Raw genomic sequence first — 19997 nt, 5'->3', positions numbered from 1 at the left:
GGGTTCACTGTCATCGAATATCCTCCACGCAGTCCCGATTTCACCCAATCGGATATTCTTCTGTTTTCAAAACTTAATTAAAACCTTCCAAAACTTCAGTGTGATAGTTATGAAGCGTTAGAAGCATAGGTAAGTTCTCGGTTCCGCCAGTAAAATAAGCATTTTATGGTGGCGGTATCAACAAACAGGTCTCCAGTTGGCAGAAACGTGTTTGTCGCTAGGGAGACCATGTTGAAAAATAAATACATATACATGAAGAACAAAAGTTGCAGAATGTTAATAACGTTTCCTGTATTTAAAAAGCTTTAAGAGTGTACACATAAAATGTTCGAAGGCGTTACCTTTCAGCAAGTCCTTGTATATCAGTAAATACTGTTATCAGTGGCAAGGCGGTGGCGTACACTACTCGCCACATTCTCTTGTATGTTATTACCACCCAACGCTTTATATTCAGTATTCATGTGGTGCTTCGAGTGATGTGAAGTAATCCCAGGAGACGACTATTTCATGTTGATGGAAGGATGTAGCTTTGCAGCGCCTCATATAACCAACCGCCATTCTCCCGTAGATGGAAAGAAAATATCAAAATATTCTGCGCACATTTGTAACCGGCTCTATGGCACGAGGAAGCTCTGTGTGAGAACTTCAGATCTCAAATTTTCCACTCATACAGCTCGAATAACTGCGCCAACCTCTTCATTTCACAATAACCCTTGGTCCCTACATCCTCAGTTATTTGCTGAATATATTCCAACCTCTGTCTTCCCTTACAGTTTTTACCCTCTAAAGCTTCCACTAGCACCATGGAAATTATTCCTTAAGTCTTAATATATGTTCAATCATCCCGTCCCTTCTTCTTGTATTGCTTTCCATGTGTTCCTTTCTTCGCCGATTCAGCGAAGAAGCTCCCATTCCTTGCCTTATGAATGAACGTGATTTTCAAGATTTTTCTGTAGCATCACATCACAAATGTTTCGATTCTGTGCCGTTCCAGTTTGTACACTGTCCATATTTCACTACAATGCAATGAAGCGCTCCAATGGTACATTCTCATAATTTTTTACTAAAATTAAGCCCCATGATTGATACCAGCAGACTTTTCTTGACCAAGAACGTATTTTTAAACGTGCTAGTCTGCTTCTTATGCCTTCCTTGCTTCAAAGGCAGCAGAAAGCTTACCGTAGTCTACTTTATGATCAGAAGTTTTCATATTAAGTTACTTCCTCTGAATATTGAAAAGGAAAAACACTTCCTAATGATCTTCAAAATCCTATTTATTTGCCAGTGAAACGGCTTTCGGCTTTATGTGCCATCTTCATTTGACAACAAAATGTCGCTAACACAGATATATATGTCTGACTTACACAAATACTATTCGTAGAGAAGACACAAAAACGACTGTGTGTTTGCGTAGAAAAGCATTATAATAATTGCATTAACTAAAAAGGGTGTAAGCAAAGTTTTTATGTGATGGTTAATTTACAAATGATGAGATGTAGGTGGTGTGGATAAAATTACTTGCGAGCACTGTGAGAAAAGGTATACTGGTCAGTCAGGCACAGCTGTAGCAATGAGACTACGTAAACATAAGAGAAACTGGCAACTGAAGAACAATAATTTGACCTTTGCTCATCATTTTTTAGTAGAAAACCATTCGTATAATACAGAATTTGAAGTTTTGCATTCCATCTAAAAAAGTGGAATAATGGCCCTACTGGAAATACTGGAAATGAACAGACACATGGCACAGAATGTCGGCGCACGGCGCAACATCCAAGATCAGATTTTTTTTTAAATTATGGTTGTTTAGGGCGCAAAATAAAGAATAGACTCCATTTCCATTTTCTCCTTTGTTAAAATAAGATTTCATTACAAATACCAGTTTCATAATGTAAATTCATCTTATTTCTAATCATTTGTTAAATTTATCTCCACATAAATGCTTTGTTTTCATCCTGTTTTAGTTAATGTAATTATCGTACTGATTTCCCTATGTAAACAGTTTATCATTTTTGTTTCTTCTGTACAAATAATATCTATGTGAGTCATTATGTATGTCTGTAATTGCGACAGTTGTCACCTGAAGCCGACAAGTGAGCAAATAAATATAATTTTGCAGGACACTAGAAAGTGTGTTTCCTTTTTAATATTATCAACATATTCTGCCAAGCATCGAGGGAAGATTCAGTTAATACTTCTCCGTATGTCGTGTCTGCTACCTTTAATTGCTTTTGTAGTTTTTCGGTTTACTCTCAAGCCGTATTCTGTATTCATTAGACTGTTAATTCCATTCAACACGTCATATAATTGTACTCCACCTTCACTTGGGATAGCAATATCATTATCGAATCCTGTCACTGATATTCTTTCACTCAGAATTTTTATCCCACTTTTGAAGATTTCTTTTATTTCCGTCATTGCTTCTTTGATGTATAAATTGAACAATAGAGGCGAAGGTTTCATCCCTGTATTACACCATTTTCAATCCAAGCGCTTCGTTCTCGTCTTCCAAACAAATAGTTACCCTTGGCTCTTGTACTATTGTATAGTACTCGTCTTTCTCTACAACTTTCCCCTGTTATTCTCATAATTTTGAATATCTTACACCATTTTACATTGTCGAACGCTTTCTCCAGGTACAATTCCTATGAACGTGTCCTGATTTTTCTTCACTCTTGATTCCATTACAAAGCACCAAATCAGAACTACCTCTCTGCTGCTTGTACCGTTCTATAACGAAACATGTCGTTATCTAATTGATTCCAGATTTTCTTTTCGTGTCTTCTGTCTATTATTCTTGTTATCATCTTCGATGCTTAAGATGTGAAGCTGATTGTGTGATAGTTTTCGTATTTATCTGCTCTTCCTGTCTTCCGAATCGTGCGAATGATATTTTTCCGAAGTCTGATGGTACTTCGCCAGTCTCACAGTTTCTATACACCGGCTTCAATTGAGGTCTGGTTACAATTTTCCCAAATTATTTTAGAAATTGCAGTGCAATGTTGTCTGTCCCTTCAGAGCTCTTTTCAATTTTGACTCTAATACTGGATCGCCTATATCTTCCTCATGGACTCTTGTTTCTTCTACCACACGTCATCAGACAAGTCGTCTCCCTCATAGATGCTTTCAGTTCCCTCTTTCCACTTCCCCACTCTGTCCTCCGGGTTTAATATTGAAATTACCATCACAATCTTCATTTTACGGGCCTCACTTTCTTTCAATTTCATAGAAGGATGTTTTGACTTTCCTGTATCCTGAGTCAGTTTTTCAGACGATCATTTCTTTTACGAATGTGTCACATTTTTCCTGCAGCCACTTCGCCTTGGCTGCCCTGCACCTCCTGTCTATTTCTTTATTTCATTCCTAAGTGATTTATATTTATGCATAATTCCCTGAACAGTTTCGTACTCCGCCCTTTCGTCGATCAGTGTTTCGTGAGGTTTCTGCGGATTTAACTTCCTTGTCTCTACGTCTCACTGTCCAACATCTGTGGTTGCCATTTTAGAGATATCCACTCCTCTTCAACTTAATTGTATACTGAGATATTTCTCAAACGCAGTAGTCACATGCTTTGCGTATTTGAAACTCATCTCATCTTTCTCCAGGATTCAAGATCCCAATTCCCTCGACAGTCATTATCGCATGAGATTCTCTTAAACTGCTGTGATCTCAACATCGTCACTAAATTGTAGTCTGTGTCTGCATCTTCTTCTGGCTGCGTGTTGCTTTCAAACATCTGATTTCGAAGTTTCTACCTGACCACAACTTAATCCAACTGGAATCTTTCCGTGCGTCCACGTCATATCCAAGTTTACCTATTCCTCTTGTGATTCCTGAACAGAGTATTCGCTACTACCTTCTGAAACTTATAAGAGTACTCAATTAGTCTTTCTCTTCTCTAATTCCTGCCGCCAAACCCATGTTCTCCCGTACCCTTTCTTCTACTGCTTCTCTTACACCCGCGTCCCTATCGCTTACGATTACTCGATTTTCATCTCCGTTTATATCCTGAATTACTCGTTCAGTATCCTCATATACTGTCTCTGGCTCTTCATTTCCTGATTGCGATGTCGTTATACAGGGTGTTACAAAAAGGTACGACCAAACTTTCCGGAAACATTCCTCACACACAAAGAAAGAAAATATGTTATGTGGACATGTGTGCGGAATGTTTCCGAACACATGTAAACATAACATCTTTTCTTTATTTGCGTGTGAGGGATTGTTCCTGAAAGTTTGGCCGTACCTTTTTGTAACACCCTCTATATATATATATATATATATATATATATATATATATATATATATATATATATATATATCTGAACCATCCTATACAACGTTGGTTTGCTGACGAATCTCATGAGAAAAATCAGAAACATCCTTATCACTAAACAGTTCATAGTAACTCACTCTCTGCCTTAATTTCCTATTCACGATGAATCCTACTCCTATTACACCATTTTCCGCCGCTGTCGATATTAATTTGTATTTTTCTGAACAAAATTGCTTATCTTCCTTCCACTTCACGGCATTGACTACCACTTACCTAGACCGAGTTTTTGCATTTCCCTTTTCAGCACTTCTGGCTTTCCTAGTATGTTCAAACTTTTGGTAACTCATGCTCCGACGCGAATAATGTTACGCCTTCGTTGGTTGTTCGGGCTTTTTCTCGTGCTTATCTCCCCTTTGGCAGTCACTTCACAGAAGTCGGCAATCTTTTGTCAATGAAGAGATCGTCATGACATTTTTCCAATTACTGGCCACATGTTCTGTATATACAGGGCGTTTCAAAAAGAAAGAGCAGATTTCAAACATTTATTTCTCAAAAACTACAAATGATAGAAACACAATTCAAACGTTTCTTGTCAGAGAAAGGTTCAAAGTTTTTCAATGGTCCGCGCAGAAGTTCCATGCAAATCCGCAGTGGCGCTGGCGTTTGTTTGTAGGAAAATGGCGACGACACCACAGGAACGATCATTTTGTGTGCTGCAATTTGCAAAGTTAGAGTCCATTGTTGGTGTGCAACGTGCATTCCGCCGTCAATTCAACAAACAGCCGCCTCGTCATAAGCAAATTTATGAGTGGCATCACAGATTCGTAGAAGATGGTTGCATCTGCAAGCGAAAAAGCACGGGTCGTCCACGCACATCGGATGAAAATGTCGAGCGTGTCCGTGCAGCTTACGAAAGGAGCCCTAGAAAATCCACGACACGGGCAAGTCACGAACTAAACATGTCTAAAACAACGGTATGGCGCGTTCTGAGTAAGCGTCTGCACATGAAGCCGTACAAACTGCAGTTATTGCAAGCATTGCGTCCTGACGACCACAACAAAAGGTTCGAATTTTCAACTGCAATTCTACAGGACATGGAAGAGGACAATTTTGCCGAACGATTAATTTTTTCAGATGAATCAACGTTTCACATTTCTGGTAAAGTTAATCGGCATAACGTACGAATTTGGGCGAGTGAAACTCCGAGGGACGTTATTCAACATGAAAGAGACTCACCAAAGGTTAACGTCTTTTGTGCAATTTCGGTAAACAAAGTTTATGGACCTTTCTTTTTCATGGAGAAAACTATCACAGGAACCATTTACCTGGACATGTTAGAAAACTGGCTATTTCCTCAACTTCAGGAAGATTCAAATCACTTCATCTTCATGCAGGATGGCGCCCCACCACACTTCTCTGAACCTGTACGACGGTACCTAAATAACACCATTCCAGGACGGTGGATTGGAAGAGCAGGAGCACAAGATCAATGTCATCGTCTGTGGCCTCCCAGGTCACCAGACCTTACTCCCTGCGATTTTTATTTGTGGGGGTACATAAAGGACTGTGTTTATGTCCCACCTATGCCCGCTACTCTTCAAGAGGTACGACATCGAATTGTTGCGGCCGTGAATTCGGTAACTAAAGACCAGTTGCGTCGTGTGTGGCAAGAAATGAGATACCGGTTTGATATTTGTCGTGTAACAAATGGTGCTCATATTGAGGTACAGTTTTGATATTTGTTGTGTAACATTTGGTACTCATATTGAGTGAAGGACCGTTGGAATTGTGTTTCTATCATTTGTAGTTTTTGAGAAATAAATGTTTGAAATCTGCTCTTTCTTTTTGAAACGCCCTGTATATACATTATGTGTCTTTAAGGCAGTAGTTCTCATTGCCTTCTGCATCTTCATGCCGTTGGTCATCGCTGGTTCTTATTTTTGGAGCAGTTTTCCATTCCAACGGCAAGTTAGTGCCCAGAACCTCTGTCGGCTTCTTCGCCCTTCCCGACGAGCCCATTGGCCAAGCGAAGATGATTTCTTACACCAGAAGGTTTCGGCAGCCATTGTTGATGTTCGTTATTTAAAATTTAAGCAGTGGCTTGGTGCTAATTCGGGGTGCATGACGTTTTCATCACTAGTTAAAGACGCTACTCCTCAACCACGAGAACATCGGTCCTTCTTTTCTTTGAAATTATATTCTGTCCTTTCCTTTCCAATCTTTCAGGTTCCTTTCCTTTCCTTTCCTTTCAAATTTACTTTACTTTCTATGCTTCTTCTCCTCCGAAATTTTCTTCAACACCCTTCCCAACAGCTGTAGTTGTGTGGAGGTTTACTACGGTACAACATGTTAGCTGATTGTTTATAATTTACTTGACTAAATGTCTTTATTTAAAACTCAGTCACACAGAATTTTTTAATATGGCTTCATTTAGTCGCTTTTAGTAGTGCTACCTGTTTTAAAGTTTCGCAGTTTGAACCAACAAGTGGTAATACACAGCATCTGAGCGTTTAATAGTGTCCATAATTTTTCTTTTATTTATTTTGAATGGTTTTGTTTAAATTAGAGTTTTATATCACTATTTTGTGCAGTGTTCTACTTCACACAGAACAAGGAACTGCAAAACATCTTCATTGAACTCAATCTAAAGTAATTTTTATTTGCTTGTGTGAGGCTAGAAACGCCAGCAGGTTACCGCTTGAGAGTATATATTTTATTTGCTGTTGCGCCAAGTGCAGCTTTCATAAAAGAATCAGGTAGGTTACAAATGTACAGTTCGTGTGTACTGATCGAGCTGGAAAGAAAGTCACTTTACTTCTATTTTTGAGTACATATTCTTATTGAGAGGAATTATTGTATGGACTGGACTTCTCATCTTCAAAATCATACCGTAATGAACTTCATCTTTACCTCCACTTTCTCTTGAAACGTCTTGTTCTCCGCGTTGGGCAGCCTTACTATATATTTTTCGTGTCCCTGTGTTTCATACGCACCAATATGTTAATTTTCCATTATGATTGGCAGATCACCTGCTTTTCAGTGTTAACGGTGCTTTAGGGGCTATGTACTACTCTTATTTATAAATTTATCCAGGTAAGAATCTCCGTTTTCTAATTCTTCCAAATGCATTTCAATGCCGATAGAAATAGCATGCATTCGGGGAATTCAATTTTCATCAAAAAGAATCTAGTATTTGCAAATATGCGTCTAGCGTGATTCACTAGTTTTCATAGTTGCGAGTAATTGATTTCTTTGTTTCCTTTTTAACTAAAACTGACGTTCTCTGTTCAACTTCCAACAGTCTTTCCAGTCTTTTATAAACAGTGGTTTGCCGGCCGCGGTGGTCTCGCGGTTAAGGCGTTCAGTCCAGAACCGCGCGACTGCTACGGTCGCAGGTTCGAATCCTGCCTCGGGCATGGATGTGTGTGATGTCCTTAGGTTAGGTTAGGTTTAAGTAGTCCTAAGTTCTAGGGAACTGATGACCACAGAAGTTAAGTCCCATAGTGCTCAGAGCCAAACAGTGTTTGCACCTTGCAGCCATGACTTACTGAACTGATGATATTGATAACTGTCAGCAACTGTCTCGTTTAAAATTGGAATTATTACATTCTTGAGGACTGAGGGTATTTAGCCCGTTTCACAAACTGTATATTCCGTTCCAGGTAGTATAGTTTCACCTAAGGATTTTAGTATATCTGAGGGAAGGTCTCATACGCTAGATGGTTTGTTTCGGCTTAAATCGGTGTTCTGTCTGCTTCGTTTCGCAGTATGGTATCTTCTATCTTTTCTTCACGTACTCTTTCTTCCCTTTCCATAATATTCTCTTGATGTTTGTTTATTTTGTACAGCCTTTTTGTATATACCTGCCGGCCGGAGTGGCCGAGTGGTTCTAGGCACTTCAGTCTGGAACCGCGTGAACGCTACGGTCGCAGGTTCGAATACTGCCTCGGGCGTGGATGTGTGAGATGTCCTTAGGTTAGTTAGGTTTAAGTAGTTCTAAGTTCTATGGGACTGATGACCTCAACTGCTAAGTCCCATAGTGCTCAGAGCCGTTTGAACCATTTGTATATACCTGTCGTATGTCAAATTTCACATTTTTGTTTAGTACTGCCTTGTACGAGCTCTTAACATTCATATAGATTCTTCTCCCTTCATGTAGGCGACATCTGTCTTTCCCATAGTCACGCATGCTTCAACAGCTGGACAATCTCATCTGTTCACTCATGCTTTGTCACTTTGCACCTATTGTCATTTTCATCTTTTAGATGTCTGTACCCCCTTTTACCTGATGTGTTTTTTATATTTTTTTCCTTTCATCAGTCAAGTTCAATATAGTGTGTACCTAGACGCACTTCTGTCACCTTTACTACATATCTCTCTTCCATTGTATTCCTTTGCCCTGTGTCTTTCAACTGTTGCCTGTCACTTCCTTTGAAACTCTCAATAACCTCTACTTTTTTTTCAGTTTCATCACCTTAGTTTCCTACCATTCTGCGGTATCCAGAGATTTTATTAGCAGTTCATAAGAAATAAAATACGATCGGAAAATACATCTGCATCAGGGAATGTTTGTATTTTTTAACCTGCTCTCAAAATCATTACCTATCATTATATAATTTATCTGAGAGTTTCGCGTGTGTATATAAATTTATTTCATTAATCTTAAACCAATGTTTGCACAATTACATTGTGCTCAGCACAAAAGTCTACCAGGTGCCTCCCGATTCCTTTCTTCCAGTCCATGTTCTCCTACTGTATTTCCTTCCCTTTCTTTTCCTACTATCGAATTCAAATCCCCCTTGGCAATTATATTTTCGTGAGCAATAATGAGATGAATATTTTTTTTCCTCTTATCATATACGCCTTCAGTCTCTACATCTGAGGAGCTTGTGGGTATATACACTTGGACTACTGCGATGCGTCTTATCTGTGTGTCTCTCTTGATTAAGACATGCATTCACTACGGCCTGGTCATACTAGTTAACGCACATTTCAGTTTTCGTAGTAGTTACTAGTCCTGATCCTACGAGAATCCCGTTTCAATTTTGTGTTGATATTCTTGTACTTACCTGAAACTCACTAATTCACGGTTAGCAGAAAAGCATAATGAGAATATTACATTTCTTCTGAGCCTATAGCGTACTATAGGAACTGTTACTTCTTACTGTAGTAAAAATAGATGTTTAACGTGGTATATTCTCCACAGTACAATTGCGACTGTAGAAACCACTTCCTCCTTCGTGACTCATATTACACTTGGGTACTGACCTTTCTTATTATTTCACAAAATTGAAGTAACTTACATGGCAAATATTTAATTGCTATTATACTTGATTAGTGAACGATGACAAAAGAACTATAAAGAAGTTTGCATTGTCTGATACATTCATACAATGATATGTGTTTTCCAGCGTTTACCCAAGGATGAATCAAATACAAAAGGTATTTAACGACTCTTTCTTATTGGACCTTCAATTTTGTTACTCAGTTGTTATCATCAGTGGTTAATGCGATCACAAGCAAAGGATGTTGGCACAGCAGTATTGTTCATACCTATCACGTAACCTACGGTACCACTATTGGTACATGAAAAACGTTTTCGTGCATTTTCAGTGTGTTACATTCGTCTGACACTGCTAACAGAAACATCAATTAGTCCTTTTTCTGCTAGAATCAGATTACAGCGCACTATTGCTGCTCTCTTGCTGCTCTGGTAGCGTTGGAAGTCCGGTAATATCTCACTTATGCGGGTCCAGTCTGTTCCAAACGGCGCTGTTTCCCTGTATAACCATTTGTTTCACCGTACCTCATTTCGCCATTGACGCTTGGAATGCGAATCGGTGTTAAAATGTGTTTCTTTCCTCATGTAAGAACATTGATGTAATTGAATGAGATTGGGATTTTTTTTTTTTTTTTTTTTTTTTTTTTTTTTTTTTTTTTTTTTTTTTTTTTGTCATCAATCTACTGACTGGTTTGATGCGGCCCGCCACGAATTCCTTTCCTGTGCTAACCTCTTCATCTCAGAGTAGCACTTGCAGCCTAAGTCCTAAATTATTTGCTTGACATATTACAATCTCTGTCTTCCTCTACAGTTTTTGCCCTCTACAGCTCCCTCTAGTACCATGGAAGTCATTCCCTCATGTCTTAGCAGATGTCCTATCATCCGGCCCCTTCTCCTTTTCAGTGTTTTCTACATATTCCTTTCCTCTCCGATTCTGCGTAGAACCTCCTCATTCCTTACCTTATCAGTCCACCTAATTTTCGACATTCATCTATAGCACCACATCTCAAATGCTTCGATTCTCTTCTGTTCCGGTTTTCCCACACTCCATGTTTCACTACCATACAATGCTGTACTCCAGAAGTACATCCTCAGAAATTTCTTCCTCAAATTAAGGCCGGTATTTGATATTAGTAGACTTCTCTTGGCCAGAAATGCCTTTTTTGCCATAGCGAGTCTGCTTTTGATGTCCTCCTTGCTCCGTCCGTCATTGGTTATTTTACTGCCTAGGTAGCAGAATTCCTTAACTTCATTGACTTCGTGACCATCAATCCTGATGTTAAGTTTCTCGCTCTTCTCATTTCTACTACTTCTCATTACCTCCGTCTTTCTCCGATTTACTCTCAAACCATACTGTGTACTCATTAGACTGTTAATTCCGTTCAGCAGATCATTTAATTCTTCTTCACTTTCACTCAGGATAACAATGTCATCAGCGAATCGTATCATTGATATCCTTTCACCTTGTATTTTAATTCCACTCCTGAACATTTTTTTTTAATTTCCATCATTGCTTCCTCGATGAACAGATTGAAGAATAGCGGCGAAAGGCTACAGCCTTGTCTTACACCCTTCTTAATACGAGAACTTCGTTCTTGATCGTCCACTCTTATTATTCCCTCTTGGTTCTTGTACATATTGTATATGACCCGTCTCTCCCTATAGCTTAACCCTGCTTGTTTCAGAATCTCGAACAGCTTGCACCAATTTATATTGTCGAACGCTTTTTCCAGGTCGACAAATCCTATGAAAGTGTCTTGATTTTTCTTTAGCCTTGCTTCCATTATTAGCCGTAACGTCAGAATTGCCTCTCTCGTCCCTTTACTTTTCCTAAAGCCAAACTGATAGTCACCTAGCGCATTCTCAATTTTCTTTTCCATTCTTCTGTATATTATTCTTGTAAGCAGCTTAGATGCATGAGCTGTTCAGCTGATTGTGCGATAATTCTCGCACATGTCAGCTCTTGCCGTCTTCGGAATTGTGTGGATGATGCCTTTCCGAAAGTCAGATGGTATATCGCCAGACTCATATATTCTACACACCAACGTGAATAGTCGTTTTGTTGCCACTTCCCCCAATGATTTTAGAAATTCCGATGGAATGTTATCTATCCCTTCTGCCTTATTTGACTGTAAGTCCTCTAAAGCTCTTTTAAATTCCGATTCTAATACTGGATCCCCTACATCTTCTAAATCGACCTCTGTTTCTTCTTCTATCACATCAGACAAATCTTCACCCTCATAGAGGCTTTCAAAAATGGCTCTGAGCACTATGGGACTCAACATCTTAGGTCATAAGTCCCCTAGAACTTAGAACTACTTAGACCTAACTAACCTAAGGACATCACACACACCCATGCTCGAGGCAGGATTCGAACCTGCGACCGTAGCAGTCCCGCGGTTCCGGACTGCAGCGCCAGAACCGCACGGCCACCGCGGTCGGCTAGAGGCTTTCAATGTATTCTTTCCACCTATCTACTCTCTCCTCTGCAATTAACAGTGGAATTCCAGTTTCACCCTTAATGTTACCACCGTTGCTTTTAATGTCACCAGAGGTTGTTTTGACTTTCCTGTATGCTGAGTCTGTCCTCCCGACAATCATATCTTTTTCGGTGTCTTCACACTTTTCCACCAGCCATTTCGTCTTAGCTTCCCTGCACTTCCTATTTATTTCATTCCTCAGCGACTTGTATTTCTGTATTCCTGATTTTCCCGGGACCTGTTTGTACTTCCTCTTTCATCAATCAACTGAGGTATTTCTTCTGTTACCCATGGTTTCTTCGCAACTACCTTCTTTGTACCTATGTTTTTCTTCCCAACTTCTGTGATGGCCCTTTTTAGAGATGTCCATTCCTCTTCAACTGTACTGCCTACTGCGCTATTCTTTATTGCTGTATCTATAGCGTTAGAGAACTTCAAACTTATCTCGTCATTCCTTAGTACTTCCGTATCCCACTTCTTTGCGTATTGAGTCGTCCTGACTAATGTCTTGAACTTCAGCCTACTCTTCATCACTACTATATTGTGATCTGAGTCTGTATCTGCTCCTGGGAAAGCCTTACAATCCAGTATCTGATTTTGGAATCTATGTCTGACCATGATGTAAACTAATTGAAATCTTCCCGTATCTCCCGGCCTTTTCCATGTATACCTCCTCCTCTTGTGATTCTTGAACAGGGTATTCGCTATTACTAGCTGAAACTTGTTACAGAACTCAATTAGTCTTTCTCCTCTTTCATTCCTTGTCCCAAGCCCATATTCTCCTGTAACCTTTTCTTCTACTTCTTCCCCTACAACTGCATTCCAGTCGCCCATGACTATTAGATTTTCGTCCCCCTTTACATACTGCATTACCCTTTCAATATCCTCGTACACTTTATCTATCTGTTCATCTTCAGCTTGCGACGTCGGTATGTATACCTGAACTATCGTAGTCGGTGTTGGTCTGCTGTCGATTCTGATTAGAACAACCCGGTCACTGAACTGTTCACAGTAACACACCCTCTGCCCTACCTTCCTATTCATAACGAATCCTACACCTGTTATACCATTTTCTGCTGCTGTTTATATTACCCGATACTCATCTGACCAGAAATCCTTGCCTTCCTTCCACTTCACTTCACTGACCCCTACTGTATCTAGATTGAGCCTTTGCATTTCCCTTTTCAGATTTTCTAGTTTCCCTACCACGTTCAAGCTTGTGACATTCCACGCCCCGACTCGTAGAACGTTATCCTTTCGTTGATTATTCAATCTTTTTCTCATGGTAACCTCCCCCTCGGCAGTCCCCTCCCGGAGATCCGAATGGGGGACTATTTTCCTGGGATATTATTGTTTATACAACTGTGTAACATTTTTTTCGTTTGGGTATTTAACCATCTACGTGTGTGGATGTGCGTGCGCCTTCAAGTCTGTATTAAAATAATAGGATCTATCATTTATAGTTGGGGCAGTTATCTTGCTTAAATGCGGCCCGCCACAACTACCTCGCCCGTGACAATTTCTTCATCAGAGAGTAGCAATCATTTACACTGGACGCGTACTCTGATCCTGCTGGGAATGGTGTCAAAAATCGGTTGCATCCTCTCCTGAGAAAACCTGGCCATAACTCTTGTAACTAGCCTTGTCGTGAGTACTGGCACAGGGGTTGAGCTTATGTCCGACACTGCACGACACATGTTCTATCAGGGACACAGCTGGTTGTCATGACGGCCATGGGAGTACTTCAACATCACGCAGGTAATTCATACAGACACTATCATGTGGGGACGAGCGTTTACCTGTTGAAAAACTGCACCACGAAGGAGTCGCATGAGGAAGCAGGATGTCCGTGGCGTACCGTTGCTCCAGCAGATCTCCGCCTTAGTTCCGCCACTTACAACAGTCGTGACCTGAACTCATACCCGTTGAATACCCACATCATGACGTCAGAAGTAACACCGCTGTGTCTCTCCAGAACACTGTGAGAATGAGACCTCTGCTGAGGTCATAGTCGCCGACGAAGGTTATCCAGAGTAGTGCAGAATCATCTCTGAACAAAATGCGACTCTATTCATCGAACGTCTATGCTTCCCTGCCACAGCACGACTCAGATTTCAAGTGTTTGTGTTGCGTTAAAGGAAGCCTAAGCATGGGGAGGTAATCCCCTAGTCCGGCACCGCTAGTCTCCGACCAGTGGCGCGAGATGTTGCAGGGAGACTAACACCTGTTCTCGGTTGGCAGGCTCAACTGTAAAGGTACTATGATACGCTTGACGCACTCTTGTGGTGATCAGATGCGGTCGACTGGACCCTTGACGACAAGTACGCCTACCGTCAAGTGCCCATGCATCGGGCTGTCACATCCGGAGGCCTCACAAAATTGGATAAAACGCAATTTCAAGAATCGACCGAATGGAGACCCACAATAATAAATAATCTGGTCTCATACGAGTGCACGGTATCTATGTTTCGTTTAAAATGATCACGCAACATCTGACGCTGTTCAACCCCATTATACATCTAACCAGACCTGCTAAAAACACTGAACGCCACATTAACGCTCTCTGGTGACTGTTCTACTTCTCACAGAGAATTAAACTGTAATCGATTACACACCGGCCGATGGTGAGTACGTGCACTGACTTACATTGACATTCAACCATAGGCTCTGGGTGCTTCGCTTTTTCTTTTGTAGAAAGTGTATTTGTTGGATGTAGGCATCTCTGTCTTCCTCTGTTGTTATTGTCTTCAGTGCCTGTTTCTAGTATCGTGCAACTTATTCTTCGATTTCTAAAAAAGTGGCCTATCCTTAAGAACTTCCCTGTAGTCTGTTTTCCATTTAAGCCTCCGGTGCTTTGTAATATCATATCTCAAGCAATTCGACTCTCTTCTTTTCTCGATTTCCTCGCAGGCCATCATTTACTTGCATAAAGACGTTCACTCACAGAAATTCATCTTGAAATTAAGCTTAGTAACTGATAGTAGATTCAGTGAGGAATGGTGTCTTCGCCTGCATTAATCATGTTCAGACAATATCACGTTGTCTCGCTCATTTTTACATGTCGCCAAAATGGGTGTCTTGATTCTTCTTTTGTTTTATATCCATTGTTATGAGGAAAGGAACAATAGAGCCAAATCTATAGTGCCTTTCTCTTTCATAAATATAACCTGTCGTCTTCTAATAGATCACAAATTTTGTTGTGCATTCGTCGATCCGCAACCTGGATGCATCAGCTGTTACCCTGATTTTGTGATCTTACCATTTGTCTGCCTTTAATATCTTCCAGATTGTGTGGATGACATTTTCCGAAGATTCCAAATAGTTCAAATGGCTCTGAGCACTATGAGACTTAACTTCTGAGATCATCAGTCCCCTAGAACTTAGAACCATTTAAACCTGACTAACCTAAGGACATCACACACATCCATGCCCGAGGCAGGATTTGGATCTGCGACCGTAGCGGTCGCGCGGCTTCAGACTGTAGGGTCTAGAACCGCTCTTCCAAGAGTCTGATGGTCTGTGTCCAGTCTCACAAATCCTGCGCACTGACACGAATAATCGTTAAATTGCCACATCTAATGATTTTAGAAATTCTGAGGAACGTTATCTAAACAATCTGCCTTGTCTAATAGCTTGTATTCCAAAATTGTTTCAGTCTCTGAGTCCAACATTTGTCTTCTTCCTAATTTACACCTACTTCTTGCGCCATTTTGTCAGCAGTCCCTCCTCATAGTGGCCTACAGAGGAGCTTTTTTCACCTGCCTGATCTGTCATCAGTTTTAACAGTGGAATTAGTTTCTCACATTTTCAGTATTGATTCATTTTTCTTTTAACTTTATCAAAAGTTGTTTGGTATTTGGCCATACTACCCAGCTTTTCAGTAAATTCCTGAGCTTGATTTTGTGCAACTTAAATTTCTACAGAATTGTTAAATTGACTCCTGCACATTTTCATGACGGCTGAAGCCTGCTTCAGAATGTAACATACTAAATTATATGAAATTGATAAATATTACGAGTAACTATTGTAGGTAACGCAAGGTGTCATTAACAGGGATGAGAAAGGACAGAAGGTGTTAATGGTAAAGAATAACCGTAGCTGCATAAGCTGTTATTTATTGATGGTTATAAATTTCCTGACAGGGAAAGAAAACAGACTGAAATTTCGCCTGCCCTCAAAATTTTCACTCGTGTCCGCGAGATGTAACGTTTGACAATTCAGTGTCGGTTGTCATTGTCACACCTGATGAACATCATGTGCGTATATGAAGTGATACAAAAGTAATTGTTACTTGAAGTGCTACATTCTTATTTAATGAATAACAAGGACTGCTGCCTTATTGTTGTTGTTGTTGTTGTGGTCTTCAGTGCAGAGACTGTGCAAGCTCCTTCATCTCCGAGCAACTACTGCAACCTACATCCTGAATCTGCTTAGTGTATCCGATCTCGGTCTCCCTCTACAATTTTTACCCTCCAAGCCTCGTTCCATTACTAAATAGGCGATTACTTGGTGATTCTGAATGAATCCTGCCAACCGATCACTTCCTCTAGGCAAGTTGTGCCACAAATTCCTCTTCTCCCCAATTCTATGCAGTACCTCTTCATATGTTACGTCATCTACCCACGCAATTTTCAGCATTCTTCTGTACCACCTCATTTCGAAAGTTTCTATTGTCTGCTCGTCTACATTATTTATCATCCATGTTTCACTCCCATACATGGCTACACTCCATACATATACTTGCAGACAAGAGTTCCTGGCATTTAAATCTATAATCGACGTTAGCAAATTAAACACACGGAATATGTGGATACGATTGAAACGTTGAAACGAACCATTATGCATTTACACTCTTCATATCGAGAATGGCATAATTGGTCAAGTGGCGATTGTGAATAAAATCATTTAATAAAATATCAGGGGGTGGGAATATTATTACTTATAAATTCATTCTACGAAAAAAGGATGCAACACGAAGGAAATATTCTAATGGGACAGAAATCGGTATAAGTGATGTACATGTACAGACAAGCAAACGTTAACAATTTCAGAACATTTGGATGATTAATTCAAGAGAAAGAGCTCCACAAATTTAGCAAGTCAACAACGTGGTGGTCGATCTCAGTTTCTTATGCAAGAAGTCATTCGGCTTGGCATTGTAAATAAAGCTGTTGGATGTCCTCTTGAATGGTAGTGGGTCAAATTCTGTGCAATTTGCGCGTCAGATCGTCAAAGTCCGGAGAAAGTTGGAGGGCCCTACCGATAATGCTCCAAAGTTTCTGAGTCGGGTAGTGATCCGGAGTTTTGCGGGACAAAGCAGGATTTGACAAGCAGGAAGACAAGTAGTACAAGCTCTCGCCGTGTGCGAGCGGCCATTATCTGGCCGAAATAAAAGTTTTGGATGACTTTCCCGAAGGGCAACAAAACGAGAAGTTGAATGTCGTCATTGTTGCACGGAAGATAACCGAAGGGGTCCTGTTACCAAAAGAAATGATACCCCAGGACATCACTCCAGGTTTTCGGGCCAATACGGCGGGCGACAGTAAGGCTGGTGTCCGACCGCTGTCTGGGGCGACGTCTTCACTTGTCATTGGGCCTCAGTTACAAACGGTACTTATCACTGATGACAGTTTTACTCCAGTCAGTGATATTCCAGGCTGAAGAGCTACATGAAGTCACCCCAGACAGTGATGGGATACCAGCCTGTTTGTCGCCTGCCACGCGGCCTGGCATTCAGGAGTGATGGTCTGGGGTAACATTTGTTTTCATAGAAAGTCCCCTATGGTTGTCGTATGTGGCACCCTTAAAGTCCCGTGGTACGACGCCCCTATTCTACGCCCCGTTCTGCTGCCCTTCATGGCGAGCCGTCCTGAGCTTACTATTTCGGTAAGATAATTCCCACCCGCACACGGCAAGAGTTGTCTTCATGCATGCCAGAAAGGTCGCCGGATCCTCTCGCGTCCGTCGGCCGTCGAAATTTAATATATTATTTATTGGTAACGTTGATTGTTGCTGACTTCATTTTAATTTTGATTTATAATTAAACGCTTTTGTGAAGTTCTCTTTTTTTAACAATATTGATCTTCAGTGGAATTAGACTCGCTGAATCTTGAAACATGAGTATAAATGTTGAACAATGGAATAAACTTTTCATTTTAATTTCCTCGGCTAGTTAGTTCACTTTAAAGCAAAAAATCTTTAGTTATTAATTACAATTGCGGCCAACAGACGCGCGAGGGTATTTCTTCTTACCTCCGTTAACCATAGCATTGTAGTCGGAGTCCTGGCTCTGGCTCTCGGCTGTGGTACTGAAAATAAGAATCTTAAAGCTACGTGTTTTCTGCAACGTCGGGCGGGTGTGGAGAAAAACGTATATTATGTTAATAGCCTGCGCGTTTTTCGCTTCCACTAATTGTTTATAAGTTAATATCGCCACGTAATGGCGTCGTTGGCTGCATCGGCCGCTGAGATTGTTGAACTGTAAATTAATCGAATGAAGGTTAATTCAAAGGAAGGCAGACATGAAATCGGGATCACTTCTTACAAATTAAAAGTGAGCAATGATATTAAATCCATATATCATCTGCTTAATTAATACAAATATGCTTACACTGGCCAGCACTCTGCATGCAACCAAGACAAGAGAAAAAGTGAAGACGACTAAAAGATTAACAAAAGAGCATATCTTGTCGTCTCTTTAGATCATTTTGTTGTATTTCTTTAACCTCCAAACTTACACAGATACGTTAAGGGGAGGAATTTCACTAACTGGGAAAGTCAGTAACACGGCGGTCACCATCTTGCCCAGTTTGTGAAATTCCTCCTCTTAAATTGTTCTTAAAATGTAGTCATTGTTTGTCTGTATGTGAATATAGCGTCTACCGATTCCCGTCCCATTCACACAGCTCCTTCTTGGTACGTTCAAAAATGGTTCTAAGCACTATGGGACTTAACATCTATGGTCATCAGTCCCCTAGACTTAGAAACTGCTTAAACCTAACTAACCTAATTACATCACACACATCCATGCCCGAGGCAGGATTCGAACCTGCGACCGTAGCAGCTGCGTGGATCCGGACTGAAGGGCCTAGAACCGCTCAGCTATCGCGGCCAGTTCTTGGTACGTGGTGGGACCTCTTTTATCTTAGAGTGTACTGAATGGTAGTGGACAGAAGTACACCGAGGCTAATCGAATTTAAACGTTGTAAGGCATGCATGCAAACATGTGATCACTTGACGGTAGGTTACTGGATGATGGGGTGGCCCCCCGTTCAGTGTGAAATAGTAAGCGAAAGTTTGGCAATATGTGTGTGTGCAGGTACATCATCACGACGCTGTGCGGCGAGGAGCGGTGCTACTGCCCGCCCGTGGTGGTGGCGGCCGTCTTCTGGGTCGGCTACTTCAACTCGGCGCTGAACCCGCTCATCTACGCCTACTTCAACCGCGACTTCCGCGCCGCCTTCAAGCTGACGCTGCAGGCGTGCTGCGTGTGGCTGCTGCTGGGCCACGGCCACCTCGCCTGTCTGCGCTCGCGGGGGCGGACCAGGGGGCGGCGCGCCAACGCCGCCCCCGGCAACGGCGCCGCCGCCGGCGACAGCAACGGCTCCTCCGACGGCCTGCCCAACCACCAGCAGCTGCGCGGCGCCGCCACCACCGAAGTCAGCATCAACAACGTCCAGTCGGAGGACGTCATCTGAGGCGACACCGGCGGGGACGCAAGTCGTCCCACTGCCACGGAACCCACAAGTCGTCCGGAGTGGCTATAACAAAAATACTCAGGCTGTATACTCAAACAGTTAAACTACCGGTTATGTGACTGATTCGCCCACTTTCAGAAAGAGAACCTCGTAAACAGAACTGTCCGTGTGACATTCTCGTCAGTCACCAACTCAATACAACTTGCAAATATTCATTGCATACAAACGACCGTAGAGGTTTGTTCATAATACAAACTACCGCA

General features: G+C 41.3%; 1 protein-coding gene across 1 annotated transcript in view; it reads left to right on the top strand.

Moving 5' to 3' along the window:
• The window catches only part of LOC124606355 (octopamine receptor beta-1R-like), a gene marked incomplete at its 5' end in the record, with an annotated part of 405784 nt that extends 386050 nt beyond the window's left edge, over nucleotides 1-19734 (top strand). Inside the window, 2 exons of the mRNA XM_047138336.1 lie at nucleotides 19356-19589; nucleotides 19635-19734. Coding sequence (XP_046994292.1) covers nucleotides 19356-19589; nucleotides 19635-19734 — 334 coding nt within the window. The remainder of the gene's footprint in view (nucleotides 1-19355; nucleotides 19590-19634) is intronic.
• Nucleotides 19735-19997: the final 263 nt, after the last annotated feature.

The sequence above is a fragment of the Schistocerca americana genome, chromosome 3 (genome assembly GCF_021461395.2).
Source record: "Schistocerca americana isolate TAMUIC-IGC-003095 chromosome 3, iqSchAmer2.1, whole genome shotgun sequence".
NCBI classification, from domain to species: domain Eukaryota; kingdom Metazoa; phylum Arthropoda; class Insecta; order Orthoptera; family Acrididae; genus Schistocerca; species Schistocerca americana.
Note: the sequence above shows the minus strand (reverse complement) of the source record. Positions and strands in the feature narration are given on the sequence as shown.